Source organism: Pyrgilauda ruficollis, unplaced genomic scaffold (genome assembly GCF_017590135.1).
Source record: "Pyrgilauda ruficollis isolate IOZ18807 unplaced genomic scaffold, ASM1759013v1 scaffold18, whole genome shotgun sequence".
In the NCBI taxonomy this organism is placed as follows: Eukaryota; Metazoa; Chordata; class Aves; order Passeriformes; family Passeridae; genus Pyrgilauda; species Pyrgilauda ruficollis.
This window is the reverse complement of record NW_024516984.1, coordinates 10,572,805-10,594,670: the sequence shown is the minus strand read 5'-3', so window position 1 is coordinate 10,594,670 and position 21,866 is coordinate 10,572,805. Positions and strand designations below refer to the sequence as shown.

General features: G+C 38.1%; 1 protein-coding gene across 2 annotated transcripts in view; it reads left to right on the top strand.

Annotated features, from left to right (window-relative positions):
• The window catches only part of PREX2 (phosphatidylinositol-3,4,5-trisphosphate dependent Rac exchange factor 2), a 171,664-nt gene that overhangs the window by 123,206 nt on the left and 26,592 nt on the right, over positions 1–21,866 (top strand). For both annotated transcript variants that reach the window (XM_041464435.1, XM_041464434.1), the window contains exons 36-38: positions 2,224–2,338; positions 15,388–15,454; positions 17,428–17,618. In XM_041464435.1, the coding sequence (XP_041320369.1) occupies positions 2,224–2,338; positions 15,388–15,454; positions 17,428–17,618 (373 nt within the window). The remainder of the gene's footprint in view (positions 1–2,223; positions 2,339–15,387; positions 15,455–17,427; positions 17,619–21,866) is intronic.

Genomic DNA, 21,866 nt, shown 5'->3' with positions numbered 1-21,866 from the left:
TTTGTTGTTTACCCAGTCTGTATTATCTATCTCTCCATTTGTAAAAAACAGTTTTGTTCATCCACATACCCAAGTGTGTGCACATTCACAAGGATCCTGGTATGCAGGACTGAGGCTGGGGCTGTTGAGATACTGCTATTGGCATTTAGATTGCTCTATTTCCTACATTAGACTTAAGATCTCCACAGTAAATTTAAAGACATTATTTTAAATGAAAATCCTGTTTATTTAAAATTGTTACATAGTGTCTTAGTTATGTGTAGCTTTAAATTTATTTTTTTTTTAGTTCTTCACAGAGTGTTAGAATAATTCAGATTGGGAGGGACCTCAGGAGACCTCTGTTCCAACCTCCCACTCATAAGAGCAACAGCTGTGGCATGAAACCGGGGGGTTGGATGTCTAACAAGGAGGATTTTGCAAGCACTCAGGGACAGAAACTGTACAACCTCTTGGGAAGCCTGTTACTCTACTTGACTGCCCTAGTTGAAAAAGTTTCTTCTCTCTGTGGAATTTCCAGCTTGTACCGTTGTGAAGAGCCTGGCCCTTTATGTGGCCCTGCACTTGGGTGCAGTCCACTGCTTGTCCCTGTTTGGCATCAGCTGCAAACTTGTCTTACTTCCTCCATGTCAGTGATAAAGACACATTCAACAGAGACACCTGTGATGCTCTGCTTCTAGTGGGCCCCTGGGCAGGCCATGTCCCATTAGCTACTACCCATTGATTCCACCCATTCTTCCAGTTTGCTTTCCCAATTCTGTGCCTTCAGAACATAATATCCTATCTTGGATTGAAGAATACCATAGAAGACCTTTTTGTAAGGAAAGTTTCCTTGCAAAAGAACTTTCTAATAGTAGAAAGATTGAACCCTTGAGAGAGGGCAGAGATGAAGCACGCAGCATGGGAGTCCCTGCCTGCATCTGTGAGCGTGGCCCTGCAGAGGCAGAACTCTGTGCTCCTGCCAGTCCTCACAGATGACTGAGTTTCCCGGTTGGGTGATCTAATTGAATAAAACCAACTTCATGCCAGTAAAATAAGCAGTAAGGATTATCAATTCTGTTTGTGTTAACATGCTGTTATAAATGGAGTGCAGTGGATATTTTTGTTTGAGCTGTCTGGTGTGACTTAGAACCAAAGAAGAATCAAGTCTGACTGTTGAAACTTAATATTTTTTTGCACAGAAGTAGAATTACAAACTGTGAAAGCACAGAAGGGGAGTGCAATTTGCATGTTCTTTCACAATGAATGAATTATTTATTAACTGGTCATATTAAGCAATACAAGCAGAATTAATATTCTGTGTGCAGCTGAAGCTGTAAGGCAGCAGCATGTTTCCATGAAAACTCTGCTTATGGCTTGCATTTTCTGATGGGGTGATGAGTTCTTAGAATGTGTTTGGATTTCTAAAGTAGCAATGTAATGGTAAAGCCTTTAACGCTTCTCCACAAAAAAAACAATCGTGTTTCACCAAGAGTTGGAGTTTATGTTTTAATGTGGTTGACCTCTTAAAATGAAGATCTTAATATTTTCAGTCCAAATTTTCATGAGAATCCTTTCATTAAAGTTTCTGTTTAGCTCCTGAGTTCTTGTAGCAATATTCATCCTTGGTTTGGTGAAATGAATGCAGCAAAGTTGGACACAGACAAGTATTTGACTTCACTTATATTGAAAAGGAACTTCTAGGCCATTTTCAGAGATCCAGCAAAATTTGCGTTACTTGATCTAAAAGAAAGTTTTCACATTATCAGTGGGTACAGCTAGAGGAACCTCTAGTTAAGGAGCTTCACATTTCTGAGGTGCTCCACATCTCCCAAAATCGGGCTTCATGAGAAGTTATTAGGTCTCCCTCTGTGAAAGTTACATTGGTCCTTTATTTCCTCTACCCCAGCTCATGCTATTGTTTTCTTCTAGGATATATCAGAATTAAACCTCACATTTGCATTCAAAAGGCAGGAATACTTTAATTAGAGCAAAGGAACTCAAATTAGTGCTCTCCTTTATATTTTCCACAGGGCAAGAAATATAATTTTTCTTGTAAATGAAATTTTTAAGAGAGATCTGTATGAATTTGATGACATATGGAAACAGCTCAGCAATTCACAGTAGGGTCACAGCCTCAGGGTTAAAAAGTACTTCACTTGTGTGTGAACAAAACTATAAAGAAGGCAATTATTAAATATTTAATACTGATCTCTCTCTTTTCCACTCTCCTTTCTCTTCTCACAGCATTGGAGAGCATGGAAGGATACTATTACAGAGACAGTGTCTCAGTGGAAGAATTTCAAGCTCAGATTAATGCTGCCTCACTGGAAAAAGTCAAGCAGTATAACCAGAAGCTACGGTGGGTAAATAAACCAGCATTCCTGGAATTAGCTTACAGAGTTCTGTTTTTCAACTCAGTTTCTGTGACACAGCTTTAAAATGAAATGTGTTGTATGGTGGTTGGCTTTGGCTTCATGACCGAGTAAGATCCAAGATTCATGATTCTGACTTTTTTGGTTTCTGCACTGTTAAATTACTTTTACAAAAATTGCTTTCTCCTGAAAGTTTTAGCTGTAATTGCCTCCAGGTTGCTGTAATAATGCATATAGAAAAGGCAAGGCCTACTTGATCACAAGTGTAGTATCAGAATTGCCACACATTATGATGTGATTTTATAGATATCTGATTTTGATATGTAATTACTACAGAATACGACTTGAAAAATAATGTTCTTTTCTTGCTCTTTCTCCCCACATCCCACCATACTAGTGGGAATACAGACATATTTGGATACCTGCATCAGCAATGGCTATGGATTACAGAGTACATACTTGCCAGTATATGTAGAAATTATGCAGCTGCGTATTTTGGTACATATTTTATTAAGGAGTTGCACATAAAGACAGAATTTCTATTACACAAAATAATCTGTTAGCTATGAAGTAAGGAAAATGGGTACATAGATGACTCTTGTGTCTCACTGTGTCTGTGCAATACACCTGTTTGAATATTCTTACTTGCCATGAGCTGAAGAGTGCAAAGGACTGTGGTAAAACCACATCTGTTCACTTCTAAAATTCTTGAATTGGATGGAAATGTCATTTCACCAGGACGACTAGGCAGTTTATAAAAGCAGCAGAGAACAGGAGTTAAAAAAAGCTCAAGGACAATGAAGAAGGGGGGAAGATGATAAATGAGGATCTCTTTGCAATTCCTTTACCTGTTGGTTCTCTCTGGAAGGTTTTCTTCACGGATCTTGCAAAATTATTGATCTTATTTGTTATTAAAGCAGTGGGATTTCTAGATTCTGTTTTAATCTAAGTACTGGTATAGCAAAAGTTATTTTAAAGCAAATTACATTCAGTAAGTATGGTATATTTGATTTTTTTTTTTTCTGTGTGACATCTCTGTCTGCATTTGTATGTCAGTGACAAATGTATTCATTTAGTCTGTTTTCCATCTTCTTGTATTTGTACTTCCTATTTGGGAAAAAAAGTGCCTCCTGAGTGTTTATGTGACAAGGTTTATGTTATAAATCAGATTTACAGAGAACTTTGGTCATGCCAGTATTTGGCCTAGATGAAATCAGCTAGTTTTGGAAAGAGATTCTATCAGTTAAAGGAAAGACTTTTTGTGTTGGATTTTTTTCTATGAATAGGACCAATTTAACCTCCCATGAAAATCTTTAAAATAAATTTTTCCTGATTCTATGCTAGTTGTGTTCCTTGACCTTGCTTACCTCATGAGTTAGGTCCTCCATTCATGCTGTAGCCATAACGAGCTACATTCCTCTTTACAGTGTTGTCACTCACAGCTCTAAGGAGTTGCTAAGCTTCAAGGCCTAGTTTTATAAGAAGTTACCATGAAAAACTTACCATTAACAAAAATTACCATGGGTATCTCTGCCCAGTTCAGAAGAACAGGAAAAGAATTTATGTTTTTTTTTCAGCTCCCTAATGTCTGACTAGAACATTCAGTAATTGATTTGTTTGCTTTCTGGTGAACTCTACCCATTTCTTAAGTGCAGCACAAACAGCTTCAGGAAATAACTGACAAAATGTGAAGAGGAAAAACAGAAAAGCAGATGCTTCATTCTTGTTCTGCTCTTTGCTAGCCTGTGTAGGTGTTTGGCCAGGAGAATCTAATGAAGTAACTACAGCAGCAAAAGATATTAACATTTGGGTAATTGCTCTAAAGAAAAACAAAAAACTGAAACTAAATATTCCCTGGAAGAATACTCAAGTGCAATACTACTTCACCTGGAAGAAATCCTCCATGCAGCACCTCTTAATCATTAATAAAATAAGTCATCTGAGGTACAATCCATAAGCTATTCTTTCTCCATAGAAAAAGAATGTGCTGCTTGCTTGTTCAGTGACCATCTGATGATCATTTAATAATCTCTCCATCACTACAGCAGCCAAAAGCAAGTGAGAGCAATGGCAATGGAAAAGGTACTGGGAGAAGAGCATGGGAACTAGTGGGAAAGAATGAAATGTTTGGCAGTGACACTGCAGCCAAGGCATCCATTGATGAGAATTCAGGAAACAATTTCAATTTCTCTTATTCCTGATGCATTGAGTAAATAATGTTCCAATAATATTGTGAAATAAATGAGACCCCTGGGTTATGTGTGGTCCCAGCTGCAAACAGAGATGTTGGCCTAGCTTGGTATGCACCCAAGCAGGAGAGTAAATTAAAAAATGAGTAGCATCTTTGCTCAGCTACCTCTTAATTTCTTGTTGTAAAGCCTTCTTAAAGTTTTAGTACATAGAATATTTTTGGGTGATGGATTTCGTACTGATGTGTCCTTTAAATGGATTAATATACAGGTTATTTATTTGAATGAATCAAAAGATATATTAGGGAATTTTTAGTGGATTTCAGGAAGAATAGCCATTAAGTCAAGAAGCTGAACCTTTGCTTTTATTGCAGAGGTCATTCATAACTCTGGAACTCTGACCAGCTTTTCCAGAGTACCAGAACTCATGCAATAAATCCAGGTGCAAAATTGTCCTCCTTGACACTGATTTGAGAATCATAAGAGCTTCTGTCTTTCATGGTTCTTGCTTTGGGGCTTTTGCAAATACTACCTCAACTATGAAATAATCATTGATAAGATCATCATTTTTATGAGATTGCATGAAAGAATAAGAATTGCAGTAAGAATTTCATGCTTATGTGGAATGGAGGAAATGTCCCTTCATCTTTTGTAATGGAATTAACCCTAGCTATTGGAATATTACTAGTAAAATAAGGGAACTTCTGTTCTAAGACAAGCTCAAGTTGAGTTCTACAATTCCTGAGGCAGCATCCTCTATGCCAGCAGTGTGTAGGAAGTGCTTTATTGAAATAAAAAATGTTATTTAAAGAAAATCAACAAAACAACCAATACCTAGTTTATGAGATTTCAACCTGCTTAGAAATTTACAGCATCTAACCCACAATTATTCTTATCATGTTGGATTTTTTTTCAAATTGCTCTTACATTTACAGTTCACCAATCCTATTTCTGTGACACTTATAAGGAAAATAAAGTTATGTTCAAATTCTCTTTGAGAACTGAGCTGGTGCTAGTAGTTTCCAGCAATGTAAATTGAACCTGATGAAATTGTTTGGTAATCAGGAACATTCAGTACATCCAAGTGAAAGTAATTAGGTCAGCAGAGATTTTCAAAATTTTTATTACTATGTGTTTGATAGCTCAGCAGTTGTCTTCTAATTTAGCAGCAGACTAAAAAGAACCTGTGTATCTGACCACTGTGGAGGTCACTATTAAGTGGGACCTTTCTGTATTCTCTTTCCTCCTTCCACTTGTCCCCATCTTCCTCCTTTGGTACTCCTTGACTTTCAAACAGGCTTTTTTCATCCTGAATCAATCCTTTTGCTGTTACAGATACCAGACATTATTTTGCTTCAACAGTGCAGGACACAATGGTGTTCAAATCCATAACTACTACAAATGCTGGTAGGAATAACAAAATCTCACAAATACACTGTGTTTACTCGGACTGCTTGGCTGATTTAAATATTGTCTTGCAAGTCTTGAGTCATGTAATTGTAAAAACATGAGTGTAAACTTAAAGCAGTAATGCTTCAAAATTACAATTTAAGCATTATTTGTTTAAAGTACATTCTGTCCTTTGAAGGTCTATTTCCTGCAGTAAGGTTCAGTATGCTAGCTCTTACTGCATTGAGTAGAAATAAATCTTATTGTCTGTGCTGTGATGGTCAGATTGGTTGTGATGCAAGCCTGTTGGAAGCTGGGGCAGTCCCTGACAGACAGTTTAGCTGCATGGCCATAGCTCAGCCAGTCTTTGGACTGAACAATGACCTCCAAGTAAAACATTGAGTTGGATATGAGAACAGTTTTTATCCTTAGAGAAATAGGTTTTAGGGTTAGCTTCCTGCAAAAGGTAATCCATTTTTGAAAGTGGACTTTCAGTGTCAGAGTGAAAACTTCTGTAATGTTTATCCAAGTTATCATAGGTTTGGACTTGCTGGCCCAGGATGGGAATTTGAGTGTGCATTAGGGAAAAAAAAGCTTGCTCTTTCAGTCTTGCTATCACTGTATTTGACATTTTATCAGATGAACCTTTTTTTTTTTTTTTTTTTTGCTGGTGGTGATGTTTTTTTTAGGTTATTTGTAGTGTGAATTCTCATCCTGGGTAAAAGGTGTCCCTCCTGTGACATTCTGTTAAAATGCAGTTTTCTGCAGGTGCTTCTGGTTAGCTGCTTAATCAGAAAAAGTCCAAGCACATCTGTGCTATAGGAGGTTTTTTCCTGGATATGTCTGTGCACATAGGGGATGTATCACAAAGGCAGAGAGGATGTTCAGGGCACAGGTCATTCAGCAGGGTGCAGGGCTGTGGCTGTACCAAGCCTGCTTCCAGCTTCTGTGTCTCTGCAGTGTGCTTCGCTTTCATCGCTGACTGCAAGAGCAAACTGCGGTGGTCTGTAGGTGCTGAGAACTGCACATCAATACACGTGCTTGGATTCCAAAACTGTCTATGCAGATAATTTTTAGTTAATAAGAAATCAGAGAAATTAATGACTTCTAGATAGATGGATGTTTTTAATGCTTCTTCAGAAATGTATGTTCGCATTTAGATATTCAAACCTCTTAAAAATTTGTTTTCTGATGTTATGGTGGCTAGGATTGGGAACGTACAGGGGAAATGAGAAAAATAATAGACGAAGGCGAGGTCAGGAGAGTTCTGCTTTTCCATTAATTTTCTCTTATGCTCAGCATGGCACTTTCTTGTGACACCCCTGATTATATGATGACCCAGTTCTTTACTCCAAAGATAGGATCATGCTGTGGGAAAGACAGCTGAGGGCTGCTGTACATCCCCACCACTGGTGTGGGTGTTAATTACCGCTGTATAGTAATTAACTCGCCTGTGCATCAATAGAGAAAGAAAGTCTGGAAAAAATGTTCCTTCCTTCCTGCCTACCATTCTGTGTGATTTGGAACTATTCTTTGAAGTCAGCTGTGTCCAGGCTTGTTGGCAGCTACTTCTGTAGTCTGTTGTACAGCTATAATAGAAGAAAAATTAAAGCAAGTAGTAAAGGGGAAAAAAGTGGATTTTGTTTGTTCTTGGTTTTTTGTTGGGTTTTTCTCCCTATGTTGCTGCTTTCTTGGATATCATTTTGGGAGGTAAATGCAAGTCTGTTATGCTAAGGAAGCAATTATAATCAGTGAATCTAACGACAAATGATTTAGCTAACTACCCTCATTACATTGAACATCTGATTACACTGAATGTAATATTTGTCACTTTAAAGAGTTTCATTTACGATGTAACTTCAAACAATTTTTCTGTCTGAAGCCTCCTGTATTTATTTTATGTCATAAGTAATCCTCCACAGAGCAATGGCAAATTTAATTGAATTCTTTATTCAGGGATGTTACAATTCAGGACATTTTCGTGTTGTTGGGGTTTCTTGTTTCTTTTGATTTTCAGAAAGATAAGAAAAGGAAACCATTTCTGCCACTAGAATATCTGCAAACATGGAACAAAATCTGAGGAATGTATTTTTTTTATTTATACACACACATATACACGCACAACAGTCTCTCAAGCTGCAGGCTTCTTGGCAGGACGATGTTTTCTGTATCCTGTATAATTTAGTCAAGGCAGAAAATAGATGTGATGGCACTCATGGCTTCAGGCTGAACTAAAATTCTCTAATAGTTGCTTTGCTAAAAATGAGTTAAAATGACATAAAGGATGTATCCACTTAAAGGTAGTTCATTACTATGAAAGAAAGAACTTGTTTGTCTCTGAAACAAAATTATGAAGCCTCAAGGCAATACCTGCATTATCAAAAAGGCTAGATCGTATATCAATTCCTGTAGTAAATACATTAAAATCCACCTTAAGGCTGACAGACTCCTTGCCCCCACTGTTTCCAGTGGAAAGCTTTTCCAAAGCAAATGCTCAAGTGGTCAAGAATCTTATCTTGCTTGTCCTTGTGCTACTCTAGTCCTGTGGTGGGTCTTTCTTTCATGTCTGTTCAGCTCCGTGAGTGACACGTTAATGAGCAACTAACAGTTTCTGTCATTGCCAACAAATTTAGAAGAGTGATGTGAGGAGACTTACAGGTTTTAGAGAGTGATCCTGTGATAGTATTTTCTATTAGTTACAGTGAGATATTTCTAAATTACATAGAAAAACTGCTTCCTGGTATTCAAGACTACCTATTTGATACACAGCTTTGTGTTCAAAATAGCAGCAGTAAAGCTGGACTGCAACACTACATAGAAAAATTTATCATGTATTTCCTATGACTGTAAACATTGGAAATCTAATGACTCTTTGATTTTTAAGATGTGGTTCCAAATGTCCAGAAATTTGTGATGTAACTCTCTCTAAATGCAGAGTCTTTAATTGTAAATTAAGCATTCACTCTGAAGGATATAACAAAGAAATAATAGCTAAGTTTTTCTCCTGATGAACTTAGTGAGAAGTACTTTAGATAGAACAGAAATTAAGATTCGTTGCATCTAAGTGAAGCAAGACCAGAGAGAATAGAGAGATCCTGGGAAAAGTAAATGAAATTTGTCTAGCTAGTCTAAAAGATATTGCCAGATGGCTTGAATTTAGCTTTGGGATTTTTTTTTTCCTTTTTCCATGCTGTGCTCATTCTGTGAATGCAAATTAATTGTTTCTTTAGACTTTTGACAGAATAGGATCAGTATTTATTATCAGTAGTGTTCTGTAATTGAAAGTTATGAGTCTTGATAGATTATATGTACTGACTCTTTGCTCAGTGAGGTGGGCATCAGGTTCATTCTGCTTTCCTTAACTGCTGCAAGCACAGAGAATGTGTATCTGCAGTGGTCAGAGATGGAGCCTTTTCTTTCTCTCCTGGTCACTGATAGGAATCCAGCCCAAGCATGCAGTAGTCGAAACCCATGCCACATGGTGAATATTTGGCATGTTGTCTCTTTAAACAGTGTATTCCATTTCTGCAATATCCAGAGCTAAAAAGCTTTGTCTGAAAGAGAAATGTGGAAGCAATTACTTAGCATTATTTGGTTCAGTGTGGATTTGGCTGTTTTGACAGGGATGGGAGAAGCAGGAGGGCACCTGTAACTGCTTTGTGGTCAAAGAACTTACCTTTCTCATCAAAATAGAATGGTTTCAAGTGCCCTTGGATGTAGGTAGAGACATTGGAGACTAAATTCTGGAAAACAGGTGAAAAGTGGGCAGTGTTACATAGAGCAAACTGGACCTTATTTCCCATTTTTTTGTCATCCATAATTTTCTGTCTTCACATTTCTATGCTCACATTTATGTAATCCCCTGCTCTTGTGTTTACAAAGGTTTAAGAGTAGGTCTGTGAAAGGCCTGCTTCGATAGCAGGACTGTTGCTTTGCAAGCATCCTCCTCTGTTTCTACCTCCGATACTTGTGCTCATTCTAGTGCCAGTTGCTCAACATACCTTACTCATAGGCTGAAGATAGTTTAAATTGGTGGGAGACAAGTAGTTTAGCCAAATGATGCAGTCTTGTGAGAAAATGAGGAGCATTATGAAGATTCCTGCCCTTAGTTTAAGAGTCCAGTTTCTTGGGAATTTAGTTTTCAAGAGCTGAGAGTTTGTGTCCCTGCTATACTCCCAGTCTAGTCCACTAAAGCAGATGGTTGCTAAGGAAGTCCTTAAGTTTCATTTCTTGAAATTTTCTTAATACCCCACCCCACTTGTAAGTATTTAAATGCATTATTAAACCTGATTATTTTTTCTCTTCTCTGTGTATTTTTCTTGCCTCACCGTACAGTCACATCCCCCTCACCAAAGCCTGCATTGTTTCCCGCAGTTGAGGGAAATAATAGTTGTCCTGTTCCCAGCCAGGATAGGGTTAATTTCTGCAGTAGCCAGGAGGGACATGGCTAGCACCTGGAGATTGTTCTGTACCACCTTACATCGTTGCTAGGGGCAGGAAAAGGGAGTTTCTTCCAAGGAGAAGAGGTTCCTTCTGGTGGAGTAATTGTGGTGCTGGTCCTGAGCCATAGGGAGCATGGGGTGGCATAGCTGTGGTTGGATTGTGGGCTCCACAGAGACCACTTTTATGTGGGAATCACTCTCTCTTTTGTACTCTTTTGTCATTAATATTGTTGCTCTTACTGTTTGTTTTCTTGCGCCGTTGCTGTTTCTAGTAAATTGTTCCTATCTCAACCTGTGTTCTTTGCCTTTTGTGACTCCAGCTCTCCTCTCCAGCCCCCTGCCGGGAAGGGGGAATGAATAATGGTGCATGCCTTGGAGTGGTTTCAGAGGGAAGACTAAATTGGAGAATGCCAGTCCTAAACCATGACATCAGCAGGGACTGACAAAAGCTGGTTTGCCACTTTGTGATGGGAATCATATGCCAGGAATCATAGAATTATTTAGGTCTGGAAAAGACCTTTACGATTGAGGCCAACTGTTAACCTGGCACTGCCAAGTCCACCCCTAAACCATGTCCTTGAGTGCCATATCTACACAACTTTTGAATGCCTCCTGGGAGACTGACTCAACCATGTCCCTGGGCAATCTGTCCCAGCACTTGACAAGCCTTTCAGTGAACAAATTTTTTTTCCTAATAACCAATCTATTCCTCCCATGGCACAAATTGAGGCCATTTCCTCTTGTTCTATCACTTGCTGTGTGGGAGAAGAGGCCAACCCCCACCTCATTACAAGAAGAACAATAAGGTTTCCCCGAGCCTCCTTTTCTTCAGACTAAACAACCCCAGCTCCCTCAGTTGGTCCTTGTAAGACTTGTGCTCCAGGCTTTTCTCCATCTTCATTGCCCTTCTCTGGACACAGTCCAGCAGCTCAAGGTCTTCCTTGTAGTCACTGCCCCAAAACTGAACACAGGATCGGAGGTGTGGCCTCACCAGTGACGCTACGGGGGTGTTAAGACCTTACCAAGGGGTAGGGCTTACTGAGTTTCTTGCTCATTAAATACAAATTACATGTGATTAGAGCCACATGGTGCTAAAGTTTTCTGTTCTGCGCTTCAGTTTTCACAATAGTTGTGAGAGGTCAAAATATTACTGTATATGCTCTTTGACAATTTAAAATCATGGTACTGTCATGAAGCTTTTCAGTTGTTAAAATTAAAACTTTCTGTAACTACTAAGGATGCTGGTGATGCTGTACATAGGATTGTATTGCTGACAGATGCTAGGAAACATGGTTTAAAATTGCTGAGTCTTAACATGGGTTGAGAAGGTAATTGTACTTGGTAATTTATCTTTATACTTGGATATTGAGATTTGCCATTTGGTGGGAAGAATACATGAAATAATTTGCTATAACAGAAAATGGACACATTCACTACTGAAAAAATTGTATTTTTACATATATATTAAATGTATATAAATGTATTTACAAATTTATATGCATTAATATATATACACATATATATACAGTAAGCATGTTATGAACACTCTCAGCTGTGTAGTTAAAAACTAGATGGCAGAATATAGAATTGTTATTAAAGAAATACAAAAGTATGTGTGCATAAGGATGAAAAAATACAGAGATACTGTTTATCTGTGTCATAAATATGTGCTTTTTAATTTGACTGAAGAAAATAATTAGGGACTCCCACACTTCACTACTCCACACCTCTATTCTGATGTGTCCTTTCTCAGTTTGCTGACTCTGCTTTTCTAGATGGTCTTGACTATCTTGTGACTGAAGGACAAAAAATCTAGTAGAATTGAGATCCATTTCCATGCTTCTGTTGAGGACAGTAGGAACTAATTTATATGTTTGCCATGCGGGCTGTGGAAATAAAATCCTAAATTCTTCTGTGCTGTAACATCAAAGCAAAACCATTCTAGAGCAGAACCATCAACTTCGTGGTATTTAATGCCATAACCCAATTACCTCCCCCATTACCTCTCCCTTTCCAATTATTCTTTACTATCCTTGTATTTAAAAAAAAAAAAAGATTCGCAATACGTAGGATAACACTGTGGGCTTACTGGTACAAGAAATTGAGAATAAGACTAAACACTTGCATTTGCTTGAATTATCTTTCTGTTCCAAGTTACTCAGGAATGTGTGTCTCTGCAGGTCTGAAACCTTCTTAGGGTTCTGTTTGCAAAATTTCAGTTTTCAGGACTTTATACATGTCTTTGTGAGTTTTGGAGGGTACCCTGTAAAATGCTTCACTAAAAACATCAGTACTTCTGCATTTCCTTTGTACTCAGGTTCTGGGAAGACATCTTGGGAAAGCCTTTATCTTGTGAGAGATTTTACTTTTTGAACCCGAAGATGTTTGTTACCTTATCCTGGTGTTAGTTTTCCCTGAGATACTTGTCCCTGTTATTTGACATTGCTGCGTAGGGGATACCTTACAAAAGTCCAACACAGCAATAATCCTCAGTAGATTTATTGTGTATTGGATTATCTACCTTTTCTTTTTTTAAAGGAAGGCTTTTCTGCTGGATCTTAGAGAAATTGCAAGGCTTTAAAAGCTAAACTAACATCACATTTGGAGACAAAGAACTATGATTTCATTCTGGTTCATTTCAAATGGATTAGAAAATATTGTCCAAATTGGGCACCATGCCAAGATTGCCATTAACTTTTCCCATAAAATATGATTAAGGACCTTAACAAGCATTTAGTAATTAAGCGAAGTGCTTTGGAAATTTATATGCTGTCCACAGGTTGTCATGTTCTGTAAAATACTGAAGACAGTTTTTATGAAAAGCAATAAAAATAAAGCACTTGAGAAACATCTGGGAGTGTTATCTGATGGGGAAGGAATAGTTTCACTTGTAACAGGATATTTTTATATTTAAAATGAATGTTGTGTATAGTTGATTTTTTATTTGGGTTTTTTTAGGTTAGTGAATAATTGCCTGAATTAATGGAGTAATTCCTATAACCATATATTCCATTCCAGTGTCCATGTTATTTCATTTTATACCCCGAGTTAATTATTTTCCATGCACTCCATTAATTAGTGTACTGTTCTATATTTGGTTTCTGGTTTCATTTAAAGCAGATGAATTTGCTGGAATAACAGTCCAAAGAGATGGGATTGCTGAACAGTCTCTGAATGAAGCAGATTTTCCTATTCTATGGCAGTAAAAAGCAGTATAGGCTTTCAGACTGATAATGTTCAGGGGAGAACAGCATGAAGCTTTGTTTTGTCGTTCTGCTAACACAGAAAAAAGGTTGGTCTGCTGCTGCTGAGGTAGCTTTTATGTGCTGTGGCCACTCAAAGTGATTTATGAGTAATTTTCTCCACAAACCTCTTTTCCTTTCAATAGTGTCCAGCTTCCTTTGACACAGAGTGCATTGTGGATCATGCAACAGGTTTAATGGAAGAACAGAACTAGATTATCTTTGCTGTGCTTTCTGAGGGAATTAGTTCAAACCTGAAATTTGGGAGAACTTGTTTTTCAAAACTACAAATAATGTATGGATTGGACAAGTAAAGGATGGATTGGATGGATTGTATGGATTTTTTCATCAACTCAATTATTCCAGACTATTTAATAGTAACAGGTATTCAGATCTGCAGTCTGCACCCCAGCCCAGCAAGTGTACAACAATGTAACTTCTCTCCTAGATGAAATAATAAAATAAGAGGGGGAGCAATTTTTAGCCTTGTGTACTACATGAATCAGTGCTTTAATGACTGGAGGATCCAGATGATCCTCTTGTTTGAGAGCTAGGATGCAAGAAGATAATTTTTTTTTAATTTTTTTTTTTTTTCATTTTATAAAGCAACTGAAATTTGGCTGTCAATCTCCTTAGTTCCAGCCTGGGTTGTGGCTCACTTGTGACCTTTAGTCAGGTCTGTGCCTTGAGCACACACAGTGGAGATAGATCACAGTGATACCTTGAGGTTGTTACTGGAAAATCTCTTTTTTTCCCCTATGTGTTCCACAGTTCAGTTGGGTTTCTCATGTTCTGTTTCATTTAAATGTTGCCCAGTTTCTGCGTTAGTAGATGCTGCCTGGTTCTCACTGGTAGGCAGGGAGGTCTACCAAATATTTCTATTTTCAGCTGCCACAGGAGATTTTTGGAGCTTTACTACCAGCAGAATGAGTTTTGTGATCAAAGAAACATGGAATGGTTTGGGTTAGACAACCTTTGAAGATCATCTGGTCCAACTTGACTGCTGTGGCAGTGACAGACTTACTTAAGTGTTGCTACAGAGGCAGTAAAACCTGTGATCTTATCACAAAGATAAGTGTGATATTTACCTGTGAGATGCTTAATGATCACTCATCTGTGGTGAGCAATTAAGGTGCTTATAAGTTGGAAAGTTAAAACAAAAATTCCTCTAGGGTTCTTGAATTGAAGAAGACATGTATAATGCATATTTGTCCCCTGTAGGATTTCTGCTTTTTTGTTTCTTTTTATATTATGAACATGTAAATGTTTCCTCTGTCAGTACTGTGTTTCATGCTGGGGATTCTGCTTTTACGTTACTGCACTTATATACAGCAAATATAAAAAAAGCTTGTAGAATGAAAAGCTCAGGGACTGTTTCTGTGCCAGTTTTCCCAAAGTCACTCTTAAAATCCATACAGTTGCCACAGACCTTTTTTTCCATGGATAGCTTTGTTGAAAGCCACTTCCAGATCCTGTTTTTTTTTCTGATAACTGAATGTTAAAATTTTCCACTGTACTGTCAAAGGGCAGAGGGACAGGTTTTTTTGTCTCCAGAACAAAAAAAATGTTCTTTATTTTATTACTTTTTATTTAATTACTTTAAAAGAAGGACTGATAATGCATGTTGATTATTGTATTACTCCTTCACCCTCTTACCATAACCTGAAAAAAACCTCCAACCTTAGGATGGTGTCTAAGAATAGTCCCTTGTACAAATTTTGTTCAGGACTCGAAACAATTAGTTTTTGCCTTACTTGTCTGTTTGTTCTTTCAGGGCGTTCTACCTGGACAAGTCAAACTTGCCTCCAAATTCAACATCTAAAGCAGCTTACATAGATAAGGTAAATAAAAATGTTAAGTTCCTAATTAAACTCTGCATGTTACACACTGTGTTACTGAGACTTATTCCACCAAAAATTGAATTGTTTAAAGCTGGGGGAGAGGGTCAGGGGAAGGAGGAGCTCTCTTGCAGCTTTTTGTCCCACCTGTGTTTTTTGGGGTAGGTGGTACCATGTGGTTCTGTATTAAAAGGTGTGGCAGAAGAGTTTCTGTGTTTGAGAAGAGGAATCATTACCTTCCTTTTTCACTGTGCTTTCAGAGCAATGCTACTGCCCTAGGAGCACGTGGGGTATGATGGGGAAGGACAGGTGCAGGCAGAAATTCTCTTATGAAAGCTGGAAGTGCTTTTCCAAATACTCCTTCAGCATCCTGCTCAGAAGAATTTCTTCTGAATCTTCTTATTTAGGCTTTCTTCAAATGCTTTCATCTGTCTTTAAACCTCTGTGGCTGAGAGATCCCAGGGGCTATAAAAATTCATTTAATGCTCTCTTCTCTTGTTGAAGAGTTAATTCATGTATTGCACCCCAGTAGGGGGAATAAAGAAATTCCTGGGGTCTTGCCTATGAAAGTGATTTATCTACTATGGCTTGAGAAATAACAGTGCTCATCAGCTGAACCCTATGACAGACTAAAATTTTATGTCAGTATCAGCCCTGGTTTTAACAGACTGGTGGTTCCTGTTTCTTGGATCCATGCAGGATTGCACACGGGGGAAGAAGGACATTTGCCGCTCCTTCCCTCGGGAGTCAGCAGCTTGCCTAGCAGTCACAGGTGCAGCAGGGGATGTTTAGCTGTGAGGGAAGTGTTTGTTGCCCCTAAACCTGTTCCCTATCTATTTCAGCAAAAAATTCAAGGGCAAGAGAAAAGCATCTCATAATCCATATCTGACCTGGGGATGCTAGGTTAAGTTAATGCATTTATTTTGCAACTGGAGCAAGCCAAGAGTTGAATGCATGATCCAGTTTTGGCTGTACCTTTCACTCCATTGTCTATAGCATTAGTAGATGACACAAGCTAAAATCAATTTAGACAGATGCAAATTAATCCAGTAGGACCTAAACCAAGTTAAATCTGCTGGCACCTGGGTTAAAATATGCTATTTTTTATAGCTGATTTTCTTGACAACTGTGCTTTACAGTGAAGTAACTGTCATAGGGCCAAGTGAGGCTGCCATTTCTCTAACTAGTTAAAACTGTCTTTAGGGAATTTCATCTGTCTTTCAATAGGTTAATTCTTTGAGTAGCATGGGAATTTGTTGGAATCTTTAAGTGTTTCTGGAATAAAGAGAAGTGGGAATTTGGAATTAGATGGTCTGAAAATTTGTATTGTGAACATCTCATTTACACAAAGCACCATGAGATACAGGTTTTCGTTGCTAGATCACTTTTGAAGGCTTCTCTTCCGACACAAGCTTTTCACTTGAAAGCTGCCTTCTTTACTTCATTCTTAGTACAGTAATGCTGGGATTATTTTAAGTCTTACTACAAAGTTAACTGTTATTGCTTTGTAGTATGTTTTTGTCACATCTGTTAATTTTTATTTTTTGCTGTTGTTAGTCAGGATTAGGAACTAGACATTTGATAAATAAAGGACAGTGTTGTCATAAAGGCAAGCTGATTTTCTCAGCAAGTCAATTAACAAGTCTTGGTATCTTCCTGTATGTGCGTACAGTTGTATTTTACTTCCTTATGGCTTCCATTCTTTTCCCAGGCCATTAATGGATACAGTTCTCATGGGAAGTGAAAAACTCTTCCATAGGCAAGAACTAGGAAGGAAACAGTGATGGGGAGAACTGAAAAGCTTTAGAAAGTTGTCATGTATCAGAAGACTCCGTGTTTGGTATTTATTTCATGGAATTTGGCTTTCTCAGCCAGACCTGGTGTCCTACCTGCATCTCTGATGACCTACTCTGTTAGAGTATTTTGTGTGCTCTCAGGAGCAAATATTCAGCTGTCTCTCTGTTCCTCCCTTGCAGCTGATGAGGCCTCTCAACTGCCTGGATGAGCTGTACCGGCTCATAGGGTCGTTTATCCGCTCCAAGCGCACGGCCGCCTGCGCGTACACCGCGTGCAGCGCTTCCGGCGTAGGATTGCTCTCGGTGTCGTCTGAGCTCTGCAGCAGGCTGGGAGCTTGTCACATCATTATGTGCAACAGCGGAGTTCACCGGTAGGACAATTGGCTTTTCCCTCCTTTTTTTTGCAGTCGGTCACTCTGTCATTGCAGGTTGGAGACTGCTGCTCTTTTTAGAGATGGATCTTGCACTAAATATCTAATATCTTACATGGAACAGCAAGTGCACTTGAAAGATTTCTGGAAATTCTAGAACTGTGTTTGCAGTGATTGACAGAAATGGACAGTACAACTTTTTTGGGTTTGTGCCGTTGTAATGAGATTGTTCCCCATTCGATTCAGTAAAAGGCAGAAATCTTAATTGCTAAAGTAGGGAGAGGAATGTTACCTAGATGAATAATACATATGATATTGAGCTCTTAATACAGGCAAGAAATGCTGAAATTTTTATTTACTTTGTATGGTATGGGGAATAATAGTAGAGCTTGATTCAAGGAAACAAGATGATTGATTCAAGGAAATAAGACATGCATTTCTGCAGGTACACCTTATGATAACGAGAGGTTCAGCCTGAAGGATGGTTGATGTGTTTAATACAATACCAAAAAATAGGACCTATAGTCAACTGAACTTCATCATCAACCCTAAGAGATTTTTAATAGACAAATATATATATGACAATAGTATCACCACAGTGCTCTCTAGTACTTAATCATATTTTTCACAGGCAGCAATATATTTATGCTCCAGCTAGGCAGATTACAGTTTTTTGGGACAGTATACCAAAAAAGCAAAGACTAAAATTGGAGAGGGGAAAGAACCTCAACAAACAAAAGAATTAACATAATAAATAATCTGATACTAAAAATATGTTCTTTTCATAAGAATTCCAAACTGTAGATCAGGGGTAGCAGTGTGTTAAAAATGCTGCTTAGTTTCTGATCTGTGCAAGTCCTTGTTTTAGCAGACTTGGTTACCAATACCTTGTGTTAGAATGAGCAATACTTTCTCCTCATTTTAAGTAAAATCCTTTCTTCCAAAGAGTTTTGAGGAGGGGAGAAGAAAAGAGGCAATTGCAACATAAGCAAGGCAGATTATCAGGCATGAAAAAAAAAAGGAAGAGCTCCATATACAGCCAAAAAATTGAGTTGTATAAAGACAGTGTTTGCCATTTGAGAGTTGGCAACAGAGTATTTGTATTATTCTCTGTCAGTGATACAAGTGTACATAACATACTGTATACTGCACTTAATTTTAGGGAATAGCAGGAAAAAGCTTTGTTATGTAACACTAGTCACTATATCAGATGAAGATGCAAATGCCATGGAGCATGGGCTGTCATGACACTGTTGTTTCAGAAGACCATGAGGCTGTACAGCTTTTCTCTTTGTCTTGCTTTCAGTTTCCTGTCTTATTTGATCAGAAAAGGCATCTGGCATAATTCCGACGGGTTTTTTTAAGCTGAAAAAGACTGCCTCTGGGTTTGATCACCATTTCATGAATTTGTCAGTACATTTGTGCCAAAATTTCTGATAGTTTAAGACTAAAGTCAGAACTGCCCAAATAAACTATTACCCTGTGTGTGTGGGTCACAAATTATTCAGAATAATTTGGTGACTGAATAAGATAAGATGTGCTTAAATCTGAACATGAGCTGTTCTGAGATGAAAATTAATTCATCATCAAATTTCTGCTCAAAACTAGGGCTAATTCAAAGGTAAAAACTCCTAAAATGTCTATAGAAGTGCATTTTAAAACCACAAAAAATTAGAAAACCAACATATTGGTTCTAAAGACTATATTATGAGCATGGGAATGGGATTTAAAAGTGTTATGTGTGGGTTTCTGTCTAGATGTTAAAGGATTCATCATGATCTATTTACATAAAGTAAAGGTGCAAGATGCTTTTCTCTAAAGCATGACTAGTTCTACTTTACAGTGAGTCCATTTGAGTTTTGGTACGAGATATGCTACTTCATTTGTGCATGAATACTGCCTTTGTGGCTACCATCTGTTCAGAGAAAGAAACAACTCTTGGCATTATCAGAGATATTTCAAGATAGGCCCTCCAGGAAAAATGAATGGGCTAGTTGAGAATTTGTATAGGTACTCAGGGGTTTGTACCTGGAAATTCAGGAGAAAACTCATACATTTAGAGACAAGAACGGATTAATTCACTCTTCTAAGGGAAATAAATCCCTTTGAGTGGTTGAAGCTAAGATAGCTTTTTAATAACAGTTTCCTGAAATTACTGTTGCAGATGCAAACTGGATAGATGAAGAATTTTTTCCTTAGCATTTGGAGTCATATAAAGTCACTTCATGTACTGTTTTCTCTTTCTGGTCTCCCTAGGACATATCTCTACAGTCCAGTACTAAGTGGGCTTTGGTTTTTTGACATTCTGAAATTGCCTTTGCCCAGATAGAAACCTTACTTTGTTTCCAGCTGGTAGGTTAGCTCAGGGAATTTTGTGCCCAGCATTTCTAGTGCTAAATTCTGCAGTGTTTTTGTGGACCTACTCTCCTTGCTGGTCTCAGAGTGAAACAGTCTGCAAGAGTCTTGCAGCAGCACGAAATCCTGTGAGGAGGACACAAGTGGAAAGAGTAAGATGCTGGATGTGATCAAGTCCCGTAGACAGAGGATTTTGCTTTATGCGTGCAATCTTGAAGGCTAAATTCTTCTGTTTGTTGGAGGAGTATTTAATCAGAGCAGATAATGTTGCAAAATAGTGCTCCTTAGCTTGTTAGCTAGTTCCTTAGAGTTCAAGCTACTGATTTTCAGTTAGAGGGGATATTTATCTCTGGTTGTATTCAGCAGTGTATCTGGCTTTCAGTGCTCTTAGAAACTAAATACTGTAAAGTCCATGGTTGTGATCAGTTGCAGAACTTCACATTTTGTAGGCCCAGGCCAATGACTCATGACTGTTTTTTAACTTTAGGCCACAGATACTAAATGAGTTGAAAACTGATATTGTCTACAGATGCTACTAGATAAACAGATGGGGGAAAGATGTGACTTTTTCTTGCAGATTAAATTTTGAAAATCAGCTCATTTGTCAGTCTTGCCAGCTTAAAAATGAAGCTCAACTTGGAGCAAGGCTCTCCCATACTTTCTTTTCAAAACCCCTCATTTTAACTCAGTTTCTATGATTGGTCTTTAAGGGAGTGAATGTCTGAGAGTCTCTGGAAGAGTACAGGGTGCTCTACTCATCAGCATCTTTCTTTTGTTCATGGGGAGTGGGAGCTGAGCAAGACATTAATCTGTCAAAGTTTAAATACATTTAATATAATTTAAAATAGAATTTAAAATATATACATATATATACACACCTTCCTTCACTCAGTTTATTCATCTCTTAGTGAACTGATTGTGTTCTCTGAATTTAGGTGTCACGGGTTGACAAGGGGGCAGGGGGAGGTTCTGCCACTACTCCTACTAACCAGAAGCAAGTCCCAGATAGCTTGTGAGGGAGGCACTGGGTGACAGTCCAATGCAGAAGAGGCCAAGAACTATGAAACAGCAGCTTTGTCTGCTTTGACAGTGATTGCTGATCTCTGGATCAGCAGTGTCTTGGTTTCTGACTTCTCTGTGATCCATATTAAATTGCTTTTTACGCTGCACTAGGCTAAAACAGCTTGACAGAGTTCATACTTTCATCCCTATATCCAAGATAATGCTGGGGATTTTGAATTGCTGGTGATTGCTTTTCTTTGATTTTTATTATGACAATATGTTTACCAATTTACATTAAAGCCTGCAATCCTATATCTATTTCAGACAGCAGTTCTTTCCAAATACATTTTGAGCACCAGAAAACCAAGGATGGGGGAAAATAAGTCCCTTTAACCTTCACTGTCCTAAGTGATGTGTGAGTGCCACAAACCTTTCCTTGGATTATCATAAGCGAACATGGCTTATTGATCAACAAGAGGAACAGAGCTCTGAATTAGTTTAAGAAATCAATAGTTTACATTTTTATTTTACCTTTTTTATCTTTCATAATTGTATTTCTGCCTGCCAGCCAGCTGTCACCCTGTAAACAACGTTCTGCTTTCTTTGCTTGTGTTCGTTGTGTTTGAAGTTGCTATCAGTCTGTACAAATGCAGGTGATGAAAGGCACTTTTAAATTTTATTAAATCATGATTCTAGCTCCTGCTTGAGGGAGAAGAGCAAGACTGCACTGCACAGACATGTCCTAGCCTCTTTCTGTGCCAAAATGAAATTAGGTGCAGCAGCTGCAGAAGTCTGTTCAGGGACCATAGGCCTTACAGGCTCAAAGGAATAATTTAAAGCATCCAAATGAAACAAATCCCAAGTTTATTTAAATTTTTGCATTTCCTGGAG